Below are 17,509 nucleotides of genomic sequence, written 5' to 3' on the forward strand. Positions count from 1 at the left end.
CACTTTTCGAAAAACAGCACGCTCGATATGACACCTCAATGGGGAACAAAGACAAATTTAGCGATGTAATGCCAAGAAGTTTTAAATACAAACTTTTATTCTAATTTTTTGATCGTCTTGATCCTAAGCACTGTGATCTTAGTAAGCTATATAGTTCTAATAAAAGTTTCTTTTCGGGTTTTCAGTCTGAGTTGGAAAGTACATTCATAAACTCTCATGTAGCACCTTGGTATTCTATGAAGTGACTTTTTTGTTACTGGGAAAATAAAACGTAATGAGAAGTTGTTTTAAGTTGAAATTTCTGTTCTCGTACACTTATTATTCAGAAAGAAATGAGAGTATGTCTCTTATTTTTTTGTTTACATTTGTGATGCAATAGTGTATAGTTTTGTAATGAAATTTTGTAATACAGAACATTGTAAAATTCTGAGGCAGATATTTTGGTGAAAATTTAACTCAATTGTGCTCCTTGAGTATACTGACAGTACTCACAAGTAGAATTTTTGTCCGGTACGATGTAATAAAACGGAAATTCTATTATAAGATCCTATATGATGGAACTTTCATGGTGCAAGATTTGATAAGACGCTTACAAAAAAATTTTGTCGCGTAAGATCTTATAAGAAATTTTTATTGTGTAAGATTTTTTAAGATTGAATTTTTATCGTGTAAGATGTGATAAGATGCTTACTATGAATTTTTATTGTGTAAGACCTTTTAAGATTTTGTAAGAATATGCATTGTGTTATAAGATTTTATAAGATAATGCATATTATTACGAAATGTTATGAAATCTTACACGATAAAAATTCTTAGTATGCATCTTATCAGACCTTACCCAATAAAAATTCCGCTGATAAAAAGGAATTTCTATCTTGTAAGATCTTAGACAATACCTACTTGAATCTACAAACGTGTAAGATCTGACAAATTGTCTTATAAGATCTTGTAAGGGGATGCCTCTTCTTATCAGTTTTTATAAGACAATCTTGTTCGAAGTTTGTCCGAACTCACACAATAAAAATTCCAGAATCTCTGGGGAATTCAAATTCAACAAGCAACAGCCACGAAAAGGACTGTTTGTTTAACCTAATACTATATGGCTATAATGATTAGACCATTTTCCTGTCGTTGCCTTTCAATCACACATCTGCACAATGTTCAGACATTTTCAACATTTAGTTTTTCAGTTCATGTGTATTGATTGAATCACACTTTGAACCCCTGTGTGCGAGCCACGTAGTCTGATCAGAGACCAAAATACACAACCTCAACCTTAGAGCCTGAAAGTATATAGCTCACAGACTTATCAAGTTATATCCGCTTAAGCCAAAACAGCCGGGTTCCCAGGTTGAGGTCCTGAGACCCAGTTCACCTCTAAGCAGAGCCTCTAACACCTAACTGACTTCTGATCAGAATTTCGTTTACTCCGAATGCGATTGTGTTTTTGGTGCGCCCAAAGATAACTCTAATCAAGACAAAAACGTGTCATCTGATTAGACTCATTTCAGACCCAAATGGCCTATGCCCAGGTCATGTCCAAACCATTTTCCAAAACTTCTTGCGCATGAATTTATCCCAAATCATGTAATTCGAGAGCAATATGCGCAGGCGTGCGCTCGAAATTGGTCCGAGCAGGTGTTAGGGTTACGGTTAGGGTCCGCTTCGGCCTGGGAACTCAACCTGGGTTACCAACTTTGACTAGCTATTGGCGCGACTGCGAATGAAATAAAAATCCTGGGAATGAAATAATATTTCTCTCAAGAATTGAATTTGGCTTTACTAAAGTTGCATACCTCTCTGTACGTCTTCAATTCGATCTGCAATTATTTCTTCAAGTTTTGTCATCTTCTGTTCACAATCTGCACGTTGCGTTGCCGAAACAATCATGTAGGCTTTCTTCACACTCGAATAAAAATTCTTGAAACCTTTCAGAAAAAGATCCAATTCTTCATGAATCAAACTTAACCGTTTGTCGTAATCTATCTCCAGTAATTTGTTAAGATTCTGATCAATTTTGTTAAGATCTTGACCAAGATCGTCGCGTAGGCTTAACACGTTTGACTGGGGGGTCAAAAATTGAACGGCCATTAGGAAATAGGCAAGTTTGTACTCAATTGTCAGCTCTTGAGTTGATAAGATATAGACAAAACTGCTCGCCACTTTCTTCACACGACTGAACTCGGTGAAAAGCATTTTGTTATTTGATGGAACTTGATATAATTGTCTTTTTCCGCCAAATTTTCCGCTGGTGCCGAAAGAAAACAAATTTTTTTCACTGATTAAACCACACAAACAAATATACAGGGAACAAAAGGCTGCTAGACATTTGAAACATCTGGAACGGCTTAAATAATTTGGCATATTTGTCTGCGCTAAAAGTGCACTAGTAAAGATCCAACGGTTGTGAAATAATTTGTGTCTGTTTGCAATTACCTATTAACATGAGATGTTGACTGTTCTTGAGCGCTACTTTTATCAGACAGAAAAATTGTTGTTACATAGTTCTTCTAAAATTGATAGATGTACCGCTGATATAGACACAATCAATAAATGCTCGAAAAGTGCTGAGTCATAATTTTTCTTTTTAATCTAGGCATTAAAGTTTCAAATTTTTTCAATAACCTTTTGATGATGGACACTGTTTCTCATTAATGAAAAAATAAACATTCAATTATGTATTTCACTTATCATAGCACAATTTTTTTTCAAAAATCCATATTCTTTTTAGAAAGAAAATTGTTCAAATAAAATTTGAAGGGAATTATCATGATCATTTCCACAACTCTAATTGAGTATCTGTTTTTGCAAAACCATCACGTCAAAAATAGTCAGATGATTTTCATTTGGATATTTTGTTTATTTGTTTTCATTGCTTGTATCAGTTTTATATTGTTAATTTTCATTTCAATATGGTCGGCTGGTTTAAAATTGTTGAACAGATTGGCTCCCTTTAAAAGCTGGTTCCCATTTTCTATCTTGAAATATTTCAAAGTATGCTCTAGTATTTATAACTAATCCTTTTAATTCAGCCTAATAATCACCCAGTCAAAAACACTTTTCATGAAACCAAAATTAACTCATTTCGTCTGTTTTTAGTGAAGTTTTTCATATCGTAAAATAAAGATTCAATAGATTAAAATTGCACCCGAACGTCCTCAAATTCAATAATATTAAATATAATATTAGTTGAAAAGAATGTTTTACTTACCAAGAACCTCACATCGAAGTTCCTTTAAACGAATAAAATGATTGTAATTAATCTCTGATAAAGCGATGCTTGGTTCAGTTTCAAATAATTTAGATTATTATAAATAATACCAATTTATTGTTCCGACCCCTCTTGAGGGGGGAGGAACTATATACTCAACTGGGTTTTTTTTTTGTTCAGTCAATTTTGGCCGATCGATATATTCATCGTAGAGAGTTGAGACTGGTATCATTAGAAAGCTTGTCCAGTGTAGAATATAGAATTAAAAATTTTTTTTGATTTTCGTTTTTGACAGGGAGATATCGAGGTTTAAACTTTCGAGAAAATAGAGTGAATTCCGTTGATTTCCTTCACCTTTTTCGGAATTTTTCACTTAAATTTCGCCAATTTTGATAAAATTTAATAAAATTTTTCATGAAAATGTTGTTGATTTTACGTTTAAAGACAGAAAATTTTGTCCGCTATTTATATTTCATTTTTTTGTCACAAATTCCGGCTAAAAATTTCACAAAATTCAGACTTTTTCATCAAAAACAGCACGAAATAAGTTTCTTTAGTCCACTCTGATTAGATTTGCAGGAAGTGCACACCCAAACACGACTAACACAATCTTTGTAGACTGCAAAGAGGGCCAATTCCACTTCAGCTTCCGCTGGGAGTGCTCTGTAAAAAAAACTTTGCCGTTTTTTGCTAACTTTATTCGTTAGTTATCAAAAACGCAGCATTTACTTTTGATTTTTTAACAAACATAATATCTACATCAATGACGTTCCAACAATTAAATATTCCTAATGAACAATCAACATTAGCAGCGCCAGTTCTGTACCAATCTTGAACCGTTACAGTCCAAAAAAAATCAGATTGTCATCAGTCGGTTTTTTATTAAAAAAATTCGATCTTTTTTATTTTAATTAAATAACAGAACATTTCAAATTAAAGCTCACTAGTGTCAGGTCCTATTGGTTTCCTAATTAGCTCGACATTAATTTAGGTAGTTGATTGCTTGAAAGCTTATGGTCGTTTCGACTTTTAAAATATTTGATTTTTAAATAAAAAATGGCTTATTGAACTTTGCCTCCATTTTTCTCTCCCTTTGGTCAACTTGTAGCTTAGTGTCAGCAATCAAAGAGTGCTCCTTCTTTCTGCTGAAATCAAATTTAGTCTCTGTTGTGGTTTTACGCCTTATGTTATGGTGTTCTGGCTTTGATACTACTAGATTTCACATTTTTTTCTAATATTTAAGTATTTGCCCATTTTTCATGTTTTCTAATTTTGTCACGTTATTGTCACGTTATTGTCAGTTCATATATCACATTCTTCGCGTTCAAAATAATGCACAATTGATAAAATTTGAATCCTTAAAGAGATAGATTGTGGCTCGTTAACGCTTCGACAATACTTTCTCGAAGAATTTAATTGAAATTTTTAATTTTGTCTTTAACTGTCGTTTTTACTTTTTAGTCGTATTTAATTTCCTGTACAATGACCAGGTTTGATTGGCTCTTCCTAGAACAGTAGATCAGCCGATGTTCTGATATTAGAAGATAGATAACGTATTTCATGACGTTGAAAACAATTGTTTTCCAATATGAAAAAAAATTTCATTTTCGCAATGATGTTTCTTTCTATCGTCTGCTTGTTACCTGGTCCCGTTAATTAAAGGTTAAAGATGACATTATTTTTGTCATGGAAAGGTGTCAAAAGGGATTGGTGTCACAAAATCTATTGTTTTAAAAGAATTCGTTATGAATTTACTGGCTTCGACACGGGTTTTTCTCAAAAAAAGTAAATTAATTGTTGATTTTTGTCATATTTGACGCGCTTTTTGTAGACGTAAGACATGTTCTGGATAATGGCAGGTCTCGAGGGCTTCCTTTGGAAGAATAAACGAACCTATTCAATTTTTTCATTTGTAATTAATGGCTTTCATGTCTTTGGAAATAAATTTGTTTTCGATAAATACAAGTTTTACATAATCTTGCTTTTTTTCTTTTTGGTCTAATTGTTACCTAGTTTCATTAATGACAGGTCACATAATACATTTCATGGGAAGGTGTCAAAAGAGATTGGTGTCACAAAATCTAATGTTTTAAGAGAATTCGTTATGACTTTACTGGCTTCCACACGGGTTTTTCACAAAAAAAAAGTAAATGAATTTTTGATTTTGGTCACATTTGACGTTCTCTTTGTAGAGTCAAGACATATTCTGGATAATTGCAGGTCTCAAGGGCTTCTTTTGGAAGAATGGACGAACCTATTCAATTTTTTCATATTGTAATTAATGGCTTTCATGTCTTTGGAAGTAAATTTTTTTCGATAAAAACAAGTTTTACATAATCTTGCTTTTTTTTATTTTTGGTCTAATTGTTACCTAATTTCATTAATGAGAGGTCTCATAATACATTTCGAGTGAAGGTGTCAAAAAGGATTGGTGTCACAAAATCTAATGTTTTAAGAGAATTCATTATGACTTTACTGGCTTCCACACGGGTTTTACACAAAAAAAATTAAATGAATTTTTGATTTTTGTCATATTTGAAGTCCTTTTTGTAAACGTAAGAAATATTCTGGATAATTGCAGGTCTCAATTGCTTATTTTGGAAAAATGGATCAACCTATTCAACATTTTCATTTTGTAATTAATGGCATTCATGTCTTTGGAATTATTTTTTTTTCGAAAAAAACAAGTATTACATAATTGTGCTTTTTTTTCTTTTTTGTCTAATTGTTGCTTATTTTCACTGATGAGCGGCCACATAATAAAATATTGGTGTTCGAAGATGGTACAGTCGAACGTATTTTGGGGGCCAAAGTATGGCTTTACGGCTTCCAAAGCATTTTTTGGCAAGTTTTAATTGATTTTTAGCTTGTTGTCTGTTTGTTGTTCTTTTTGTAACTGCATAGAAAATTGAATACCAAGAGTTCTTAACTCCCTTCTTTAGATGCTTTGGTAATTATAAACCTATGGGACATTTTAGTTGATTCTTAATGGTTTTCATTACTTTGAAATTAGTTGCTTCTTTTTTAAATCTTCAAAAATTCAGCGAATTTTCTAACTTTAAAGTTTCTGTTCTTTTTTGTCTAATCGTTACCAAGTATTATTAAGAACTGGTGAACAACCATTTTTTTCTGGTGAATTACAAGTTATTTTGTTTCTTTTCAGTTTTATCTGACGCTATTTTGACTTTGGTATTAAGTTTTGTTTTTTAAAACGGACATAAATTTTTTGATGTAATTAATGTTTGTTGTTGTTGTTTGGTTTTGCCGTTCGTCTTCGATCGCTTTCTTAATATCAGCATATCTCATCAATCTATTGCATCATTTTTTATTCCACTGAGTTATTTGCTTTGGCGGCTATCTTCTCGTTCATACACCAGTTCTTTTTTGAAAAATACTTGAGTTTTTTGTGTTTTCCATCTGTTCCCCATTTGGTAGACAGTTATGCCAAAATTGTGGATGACCGGGGTCGGAATCTTATGTGCGGTCGCACATTACCAAGCGGCCTTGTTGTATCTATATTTTATGATATTTTCTCCCACCACGCGTTTAATGTACTTGATGGTCTTGATACCTGCGAAGCGCAAAATAATTCTCGAAATTTTGTAGAAGCAAACTATTTTTGGTAACCTTTGTGACTCCCACTATGTATCATGATGCTGAGATTAGATTTGTATGTTGAATTTTTGCACTGATAATTGGTATGTGTACAGCTGATTTGGGAGCCCTTCTTCCATGCCTTAAACCAAATCACCATCCTAATCTATTACTTAGATCTCTCTTGTATATCTTTAATTTCTATTGGAAAATATCATTTTGCTTTTCTGTTTTTTTGAAAAATTATCTCTTTTACTTAGTTGAAAAAGCTTTTCTTTCAGCCTTTGAATGTCCAGAGCCCAACAAGCCGGGATCTTTGAAAGATGCTAATAGTTCAAACAAATTTGTAATAATTTTGGAAAAAAGCCTACAAATAATTTACCAAAGACTGAAAAGGCTTTGTTTTAACCGTCGGAGTTCTACTATCGCATTTCGGAGTATTTAAAATTGTGGTTGGCTTTAAAAAAGTAGCTGGAGAAGAATCAGACGGAAGGTTCCAAAATATCAAAAAGTACACAAAGTCTTATAAAAATTATTATTCTCGCTCTACAGTCATTTACAGGAGTAGGATTACTCAAATGAGCATAACGTAAAAATGTCGTTAATAATTTAATGAGTTTAAACTTTAACATCATAAACCTCGTGTAGAACTGAATAGAGTAACTGAAGAATTATGTATTAGTTTAATTTTTCTCTACAATTTATGGAAACTGAATAGAATTTAACTTTTCTATCTTGGGTGATCGTATTTGAATTTTAATTCGTCCATTAAAAAACTTGGCACAAGTTTTCCCAAAATAAAATGAAATAATTTGTTGGTAATTACAACTTTGCGAATGCCAGTAACTTAATTGAAAGAGGTGAAAAAGAGGTCTACCTTGACTATTTTTGTTGTATGGTCTCATTTTACAACCTCATTTGATATATGTGCAATGATAGAATTGAATTGGAAAATAAAGCAATGCGCGACTCGCAATTTTATTCTGATGATTGTGACCTGTAGCAGAAAAACAATAAGACGCCCTCGTAAAATGCCATAAATGTCAGTCAGGTGTTGCGTTGTTCTTTTTATCTCCACAGGTGTTCGCAGCGTGTATTGTATATCAACCACAAATAAAAACAGTGATGCTGATGATGTTGAAAGTCTTAGCAGAGTCGTTATAGGCAGTTTCCACACAAAAATTTGGGGGAAATTAAGGTTAGCTTTACAGACACTCTCAGGGTTTCGACAAAGTCAAGCTTTACTCCGACTAGACAGAAAAATGTTTTTGAATCATAATGCAGTGCGAAGAAGGAATTTCAAATAGACTTTTCGATCTGTGTTTCGCGTCTTTTGGGCCATTCATACAACTTATAGGTAACGCAACTTAGACCCATCAACATATCTACTATGGAAGTGAAATACCACTGATTTGTGAGATTAAGGCAATTCAAGAGTAACTAATGAACAGATTGCTACAAAAGCTTACCCATCGGAATTTCTTGTCGAGGTCCGCGGTCTCGGGAAGTATAATGATCAATTCAGAAAAGTCCGAGTGAACTAACTGTTCATACTCAATCTCAGCTGGATTTTTTTGACGAATTAACTTTGGCTTATCGATATAATCATCATAGAGAGTCGTGAGTGGTCACCTTTAAATTAAGTTAATGAAGTTTTTTATTTTCGTCTGTATTTGAGAAGTTATCCATGATAAATTTGTTGGTTAACATTTGATTTTGTTCATTTTTGGCTCCAAGTTTATTCAATTTCAGAATTCCTGTATCAAGTTTGGAACAAATGCGTATTTTCATTAGACGCGCAGCGATAGAAAAGATTGTTTTGGTCTCATAGAAAATCAAAACCAAGAGTATGTGAAATGTAATGCAGCGCTGCATTTTAGATCTTTACCTTTTTTTATCTTTTCTCAATACTTTTTAATTCATTTCAATGTCAATTTTTGCGTCAAGGTTCTAAAAATTAAAGACACCATTTATGTTCAAATGATGTCCAATGAACAAATACTATGCTTTGAGAGAACAATATATTTTCTAATACCTGCAAAAATATGGAAGCTATTCGTTTCAGTCACTTTTCAGAAAATATGGGTTCAGTCACTGTAATGATTTAAAGATGTTTTTCTGCATTTTTTGGTTTTTATGCAGTTTTATGGTTTAATCGCACTCAAGGACACCCAAGCAGATCAGGAACCTAATGCATTGAGCTGGTAACTAATGGTTGTTATGACTCTGGAAATATTTTAATATTACCATACCATTATCATGGTGCCCATTGATACTTCCTATTCTTCTTAGAAATCTCTTTTAACAGTAAACAAAAAGAAATGACAAATTGTAACGATGATGAAGGGAAGCCAATTGAACGTATATCGTGTATTCACTGGATACCTCACGGCTTTAATGGCTTCAACGTTTTTCCTTCCACTGCGTTGAATTTTTTAACTTTAATTTTCTTTGATGAATCGGACTTGTGACAGCTTTCAACGCATCTCTATTGAAATTTAATTTAAATGATTTGGAGCTCTGAAATGATAGCTTATGGTTGAATTCATTTTAATTCCATATGTTTCCAAAAAAATTGAGTAATTTTGAACATGGTTTTTTTTCTCCTTTTTGTCTACTTCCAACTTCTTTTTATTTAGTCTCATCAATGGATTCATCAATTTTTAAAGTAAACAATTATCGTTTCAAGGGTAGACGGAAAATGTTTCTCAATCATAATGCAGTGCAAAGAGGGACTTCCAAATAGAATTTTTTATCTGTCTTTTGCCTTTTTTGGGCCATTCATACAACTTATAGGTAACGCAACTTAGACCCATCAACATATCTACTATGGAAGTGAAATACCACTGATTTGTGAGATTAAGGCAATTCAAGAGTAACTAATGAATAGATTGCTACAAAAGCTTACCCATCGGAATTTCTTGTCGAGGTCCGCGGTCTCGGGAAGTATAATGATCAATTCAGAAAAGTCCGAGTGAACTAATTGTTCATACTCAATCTCAGCTGGATTTTTTTGACGAATTAACTTTGGTTATCGATATAATCATCATAGAGAGTCGTGAGTGGTCACCTTTAAATTAAGTTAATGAAGTTTTTTATTTTCGTCTGTATTTGAGAAGTTATCCATGATAAATTTGTTGGTTAACATTTGATTTTGTTCATTTTTGGCTCCAAGTTTATTCAATTTCAGAATTCCTGTATCAAGTTTGGAACAAATGCGTATTTTCATTAGACGCGCAGCGATAGAAAAGATTGTTTTGGTCTCATAGAAAATCAAAACCAAGAGTATGTGAAATGTAATGCAGCGATGCATTTTAGATCTTTACCTTTTTTTATCTTTTCTCAATACTTTTTATTTCATTTTAATGTCAATTTTTGCGTCAAGGTTCTAAAAATTAAAGACACCATTTATGTTCAAATGATTTCCAATGAACATATACTATGCTTTCAGAGAACAATATATTTTCTAATACCTGCAAAAATATGGAAGCTATTCGTTTCAGTCACTTTTCAGAAAATATGGGTTCAGTCACTGTAATGATTTAAAGATGTTTTTCTGCATTTTTTGGTTTTTATGCAGTTTTATGACTTAATCGCACTCAAGGACACCCAAGCAGATCAGGAACCTAATGCATTGAGCTGATAACTAATGGTTGTTATGACTGTGGAAATATTTTAATATTACCATACCATTATCATGGTGCCCATTGATACTTCCTATTCTTCTTAGAAATCTCTTTTAACAGTAAACAAAAAGAAACGACAAATTGTAACGATGATGAAGGGAAGCCAATTGAACGTATATCGTGTATTCACTGGATACCTCACGGCTTTAATGGCTTCAACGTTTTTCCTTCCACTGCGTTGAATTTTTTAACTTTAATTTTCTTTGATGAATCGGACTTGTGACAGCTTTCAACGCATTTCTATTGAAATTTAATTTAAATGATTTGGAGCTCTGAAATGATAGCTTATGGTTGAATTCATTTTAATTCCATATGTTTCCAAAATAATTGAGTAATTTTGAACATGGCTTTTTTTCTCCTTTTTGTCTACTTCCAACTTCTTTTTATTTAGTCTCATCAATGGATTCATCAATTTTTAAAGTAAACAATTATCGTTTCAATAGTAGACGGAAAATGTTTCTCAATCATAATGCAGTGCAAAGAGGGACTTCCAAATTGAATTTTTTATCTGTTTTTTGCCTTTTTTGGGCCATTCATACAACTTATAGGTAACGCAACTTAGACCCATCAAAATATCTACTATGGAAGTGAAACACCATTGATGTGTGAGATTAAGGCAATTCAAGATTAACTAATGAACAGATCGCAACAAAAAGTACCCATCGGCATTTCTTGTCGAGGTCCGCGGTCTCGGGAAATATAATGATCAATTCAGTAAAGTCCGAGTGAATTAATTGTTCAGACTAAATTGCAGCAGGACTTTCCTGACGAGTTAACTTTAGCTTATCAATATAATCATCATGGAGAGTCGTGAGTGGTCACCTTTAGAAAATTAATTTAATGATAGAATTTCAAATAGAATTTTCTGATCTGTCTTTCGCATTTTTTGGGCCGTTAATACAATTTATAGGTAACGTAACTTAGAACCATCATCATATCTACTATGGAATTGAAATACCAGTGCTATTTGAGATTAAGGCAATTAAAGAGTAACTAATGTACAGAAAGCTCATATTAAGTAAGCTCATGTTACAAAAGCTCACCCATCGACATTTCTTGTCGAAGTCGGCGGTCTCGGGAATTATAATGATCAATTCAGTAAATTCCGTGTGAACTAATTGTTCAGACCAAAATCTCAGCTGGATTTTTTGGCGTTTTGATATAATCATCATAGAGAGTCGTGAGTAGTCACCTTTAGAAAATTAAGTTAATTCTTTCAAATTTCGTCTGTATTTGAGAAGTTATCGATGATAAAATTGTGGGGTAACATTTGACTTTAATCTTTTTTAGCTCCAATTTTATTCAATTTTAGAATTTCTGTATCAAATCAATGTCTCAAGTTGTTTTACGTTAAGAATTGGAACAAATGCGTGTTTTCATTAGACAGCTATAGAAAAGATTGTTTTGGTCTCATAGAAACTTAAAACCAAGAGTATGTGAATTGTAACGCAGCGCTGCATTTTAAATCTTTACTCTTTTTTATCTTTTCTCAATACGTTTTTTTTATTTCAATGTCAAATTTTGCGTCAAGGTTCTAAAAATTTTTTATAAACTTTTCCTATAAAACCTAATTTTTTAGTGGCTTCAAAAAATTGTTTTTCCGTAATTTTTTTGTATTTTGGCTTCTAATTGTTGTTATTTTGTAGTGTTATGATTCATTCTCATCATGGACAGGTGCTTTTGACTTCCAAAGGAGTTTTATTTGATTCTAAATGGCGTTTTAAGCTCTAATTTTTTTGTTAAAAGCCAATGCTAGTTATGAATTTTATAAAATTTCAGCAATTTTTTTTTTACTTTCGCCATTTGTTTTCTCCGAAGCTGACCTGTTCTCGTGTCTCATTAAAGAATGTTATTTTTTTTGTCTGGTGAACGAAATGAAATTTTGGGGAATTTATCTTTTACCTGGTGGCGTTATTAACATTGTTTTTGTTTTCTGTTGCCGTTAGCGTTCTGTTCTGGTGGCGTTAGTCCTCTAATGCGGCATGGCATTATTTATTTCATAGGGTACTCTAAACTTAAAGCGACAATTTAAAACTCAAACATAAGTTTTTGTCGAATATTATGTGTTTTTTAAAGTTCCCTATCTCTTCATTCAGTAGATAATTAAGTCAAAAATATCGAGGAGTTGGACGAGAACAATAGGTGCAAACGCGCATTAGCGGGCTTCCTTATTCATCATTTTGTCAGTCAAAATCAAATTAAGTAAGATCTACCCTAAATTTAACGCAAAATTATGTAAGATATACGCTAAATTCAAGGCCTTCTCTATGTATAGGCACATCTCATGAGTATCCAGACGTATTTGAGCGTACTGCCTTCTCTTAAGTCGCTCGCTCTCGGTTAGAGCTTTTCGACGGGACCGCAAACAAACAATACGACGCTCCTTTTCCCCTTTGCGAGACTATAGAATAAACTTCAGTTTCATCCACGATATCAATTGCGAAATTTTTTTTGCGAGACTATAGCAGACACTTTTTCTGATTTTCTAATGAATCTGTTCTTGCATATCAACGGGGTTCGAAGCATTAGATCGTTCCTGCAATGAAGTTTTTGCACTCAACGTTTTGGTACTGAAATGACGGGTCTCTGTTTTTTTAATTGGTTTCGATACATAATATCCTGGCTGCTAGTGCTCCAAAAACCAAAGAGTTCTTCCCGTAATCAGGTCATTTATGTTCGGTCAATTCAGGAAACTCGCCTGAGCGAGGCTGATGACGCGGGCGAATTCAAACTTGACAGAGCCAATACAGCTGCAACTGAAACTGATATCAGAAAAATATTCAAATGTTTGGACTAAAACTGGATAGCTCTCAACTTGACGAAAAGCAAAGTTGTTAACTTTTAAGGAAACACATCTCCTCGGCCATGAAACTGTGCCTTAGGAAATTTCACTACATTGATTGATCTGACCATCATTACACCAAACAATCTCAGCTGGAATAAGCTCGTCAAGAAATGTGTAGAAAATGATGTAATGGCATTTGACACCATCACACGAAATTTCAATCTCTTACATGTAATTAACCTGCAAAAGCTACATAATAAAAAATGTGAGCTACGGCTCTTCAGTTTGGATGGCATGGACCCTGCAGTCAAACTTTTGATCTGTTAGTTATTGTAACGGCTGTTCTCCTATCAAAGACAAAGAAAATTTTACACCGCCTAGTTCGTTTCAGCGGTTTCAAATCTGTCCGGATATTGTGCTTTTGCGGTTAAATTTTGTGAACTGTATTATCCGCTATACTGCAGGTTATCGTTGAACTACTTGATACCCAATAATTTCAAATAACTACTCGTTGAGCTTGGCTGAATAACAAATTGCTGCGCTTCAATTAAACAAAACTCCAACTTTTTAATAGCAAATTAGTCTCAATTTAAAGTTTTTTTCTATGATATCTCCTTATCCACAAATTCTAGTGAGATAAACATTCACAGGGCTATGAACATTAGGTAGACCTACTATTTGATGTAGAAATGAACAACGCTTAGTAAAATGCGTTGGTGGGGCTTCCTTTTACATTTTATACGCGATCTTAACACATGGTCAAAAACTTCAATATTGAATAATTCTGTAAGACAAGATTCAAAATTGAACAAACTTGGCAGTGAACAACACTGTCATACAATAAATTAAACGAACATATTGAACTGTATTGGTTAAACTAACTACGAGAAATAAGACAAAATTTTTTCCTCAGACCCAAATATTCTGGGTTAATTTTTTGAACCACCTTTGTTTCTCAATTGGCTTCAATAACCACCAATATCAAAACTACGCTAGGCTTCGTAAAAACCAGTAAAATCAACTGCCTATGTGCTTTGCACAAAATTTCTCTCACTTAGAGAGTTCGGTCCTCAGAAAGAAAGTTTTGCGAATATCAAAGTTAATTCTCTTTTCAACAAGTCAAAGTTAAGTTTCAACGGTACAATCACTAAAATGATCTTCGAAAACAAAACACCGTAACTATTATACACCGCTCAAGAAGGTCAGCTTCATTACGCGCCGATTGTCATTTTATTAAAAAAATATAACGAGTTTCAAGTGATTTTTTGGTAGTTTTTCAAGCTCCTTTTATGCTGATAGTCACCTGGGTATACATGCCGAAATTGCATCTCATATTGACTGTAGACAAAAATGTCCGCAAAATGTGAACAGTTTTCCATAACGTCAATTTTTTGGTGTAAATGTGATGTCTTGGGAAGTTTTTGACTCATGTAGAAGTTTTGTCGAGTATTCTGTATCAATAACAGGTTGATTCTCAATCCACACAGAAGCAATATTGCAAAATTGTTATGTCGTAAAATTTTACTTTTGGGTAATAAGATAGTTAGAGTTTCAGTTTCGTTTCATGTATCACAATTGCATAATAATAATAGTTACTACATATAAGTGTTGAACAAAGTGAACAACTCTATATAACTGTGATAGAATGTAGCATTAAATTTCTCTTGTCATTCTATTCTAAATTCACTGGTTGAAATGGCTTTGAAGCGATATTCATTTTAGTTGTTGAACTAGTACACTCATCCACCACGTCAACGGCCCACTTTTCCATCGCGAAAACATTTCTTCCAGGTAGTGGGGCGAGCTTCACTACTAGTCTCTTGTAAACAACGTCGTTTGTTCTAACTGTCGTTGATTGAGTTACACCGTCAGACCCATCGGTGGTATTCGTAACTCGACCTAGATTATAATATTCACGCTTATCGCTGTCTTCAATCAAGCAAGCGAGGTCGCCTTCTTTAATGGTTTCGTTTGCCCTAGACATCCATTTTTGTTGGTTATATAACGTTGGTAAATACTCAAAAAATTTCTGTCACATATGAGCTTTGCATAAGATTGAGTTTGTCAAAAGAGTGTTTGATGGTCAACAAACTCCTCTGCGCATGGCAGATAGGGTAAGCAAATGTTCTTGTTGCCAAGCAAGAAGTGATTGAGAGTCAATGTTTCCACGTCATTAATGTCTGAACTGACTGGAGTCAACGGTCTTCCGTTCAGTTTCAGTTCAACACTTCACATGGCTGTCGAAAGAACGTCTTCCGTCACTGATTTGTTCCATAGAACTGCATTCATAGCCTTCTTGCGATTTCTCACCAACCTTTCCCATACTTCTCCGGAGTGAGGTACTGAGGATGGGTTGAACTTCCATCTGATTTCTCGTTGAATAAGATGTTCCTCAATCCCTTCTCTTTTCCAAGCCGCAATCTACTCTTCCATTTTGTTTTCAGCTCCAACAAAAATTTCCCGTAGTCGCTAATCATTGTGTCCAACTTGGGTACCACTTCTATATGCACCGCTCCCATAGTTAGACATGTGAATAGAAAACACAATCGCTTTTCGTTTCTTCTCCCAAAATTCACAATGAAAAGGCCAAAGTAGTCCACTCCAACAATTGTAAAGGCTGTTGAAGCATCTAACCGTTTTGGAACAAAAATTCGACCTCATGACGTTTCCAATGTAGCAAAATTGCAAGCTTTGATTAGAATTCCAATTGATTTTTGCCTATTCTGCATTTTGCACGAATAAGTCCTTCTTCATCTGGGAAGGGTAAAAATCTAGGATTTTTTCTGGCTTTTGGAATTTCCTTTTCAGCATTCAGAGATTTCATCTCTTCGCCAGACTGTTCTCGCTCTAGTAACTTGAAGATGGTTCCCTTGGCTTTTTTTCTTTATTCAAGGCTGACTACGAGTGTTGCTGGTTTGTGTTTGGTCAATGCTTGCCGTACGTGTGCCTCCGTATTCACTGGTCCGTTAAAGTAACTAAATCGTTCCTACTGAATAACAGCTCTGTTTATTTCAGCCTGTATCTTGTAGACCGATGAGGGTGTATTCCCTCCATCTGAGGCAACGATTAGGTACATTTGCTCTGACCATTCCTTTTCTGATCGCTTGAACCAGTCTGGCCCAGTGAGCCACTCGCTTCTCTTTAGTTCCTCAATGTTGATTGCTCTGATGCCAATGTCCACTGGAATGTTGATAACGCTCACATGTTTTCACTGTGAAACATCAGTTTTATCTATAAGTATCTCAGCTATTTGATTGGCCACAAACACTTGTTGTTTACTATAGGCACAACTGTGCATCCAATTCAATGCTTTAGTTGATTCTGACTGAAAACTGCAACTGTTTATCTTCATTTCTTTCTCCGTGATCATATGTTGTTTCAACCTCACTGCCATGATTGCCGATTGCAATTCCAATCGGGGTATTGAAAATGCCCCATCGGTGCCACTCTGCATTCTCCAATGATAAATGCTAAGTCAGCTGAGTATTCTTTTTGGCTGTGAAAGTAGATAGCCTACTGCACACATCGTGTCTTCAGGTGAGTCAGCACACATGAAGTTTGGTTTTATCTCTCTCTCACTCTCTCTCTCTCTCTCTCTCTCTCTCTCTCTCTCTCCCTCTTTGTTGAAGTACCTTCTAGCTATGCTTGTTCCAGCTATAATTGGAAGCTTTTTTGCATCTCAGGGATTCTGCTTCTTCACCAGGCTCCACTTTATTGTTACAATGTTGTAAACTTTACTAGTCCAATTGCCTTTTAGAAATCGTCTCATGTGAAGATTGAACGGAGGAAACAATCCGATTGGGTCGAAAACTAAAGAAACCAGTGAAAGAATTTTCCTTTGAGTAATAGCTCTTCCTACTGCTTGTTTATACCTCTGCACTTTTAAAAACTATCATCAGTAACAGCTGATTGTAGTCCTAGCACTGACGATTTTCTCTGTATTGGGTTCCAGTTTGACTTGCTTCGTGTTGCTGATTGATTTCAAGTCTTCAGGGGTTGCTTCAGCAACCGCATCGCTATTGCTAATCCACTTATTCGGTTCATATCCGTGTTGTGAGAGAAATTATTTAACTGACTGAAGGCTTCAATGGCTTCTTCAGGGGTTTCTACCAACTTGATGAAATCGTCCATGTAAAAATTGTCCTGTTTTTCATTAGTCGCGATTGGATACTCTTCTTCATCGTCCAGTCCCACGCCCTTGAGAGCGTAGTTTACACAAGTTGGAAAACTCTT

The 17,509-nt window shown here is 34.2% G+C and overlaps 1 protein-coding gene across 1 annotated transcript in view; it reads right to left on the reverse strand.

Moving 5' to 3' along the window:
- The window catches only part of LOC142344127 (uncharacterized), a 30,195-nt gene extending 22,974 nt beyond the window's left edge, over nt 1–7,221 (reverse strand). The window contains exons 1-2 of the mRNA XM_075395645.1: nt 7,215–7,221; nt 1,797–2,375 (exon numbers count right to left, since the gene is read on the reverse strand). Coding sequence (XP_075251760.1) covers nt 1,797–2,364 — 568 coding nt within the window. The 5' untranslated portion in view covers nt 2,365–2,375; nt 7,215–7,221. The remainder of the gene's footprint in view (nt 1–1,796; nt 2,376–7,214) is intronic.
- Between the last annotated feature and the right edge of the window lie 10,288 nt (nt 7,222–17,509).

This window comes from Convolutriloba macropyga, chromosome 8 (assembly GCF_964194025.1).
Source record: "Convolutriloba macropyga chromosome 8, txConMacr16.3, whole genome shotgun sequence".
NCBI lineage: Eukaryota > Metazoa > Xenacoelomorpha > Acoela > Convolutidae > Convolutriloba > Convolutriloba macropyga.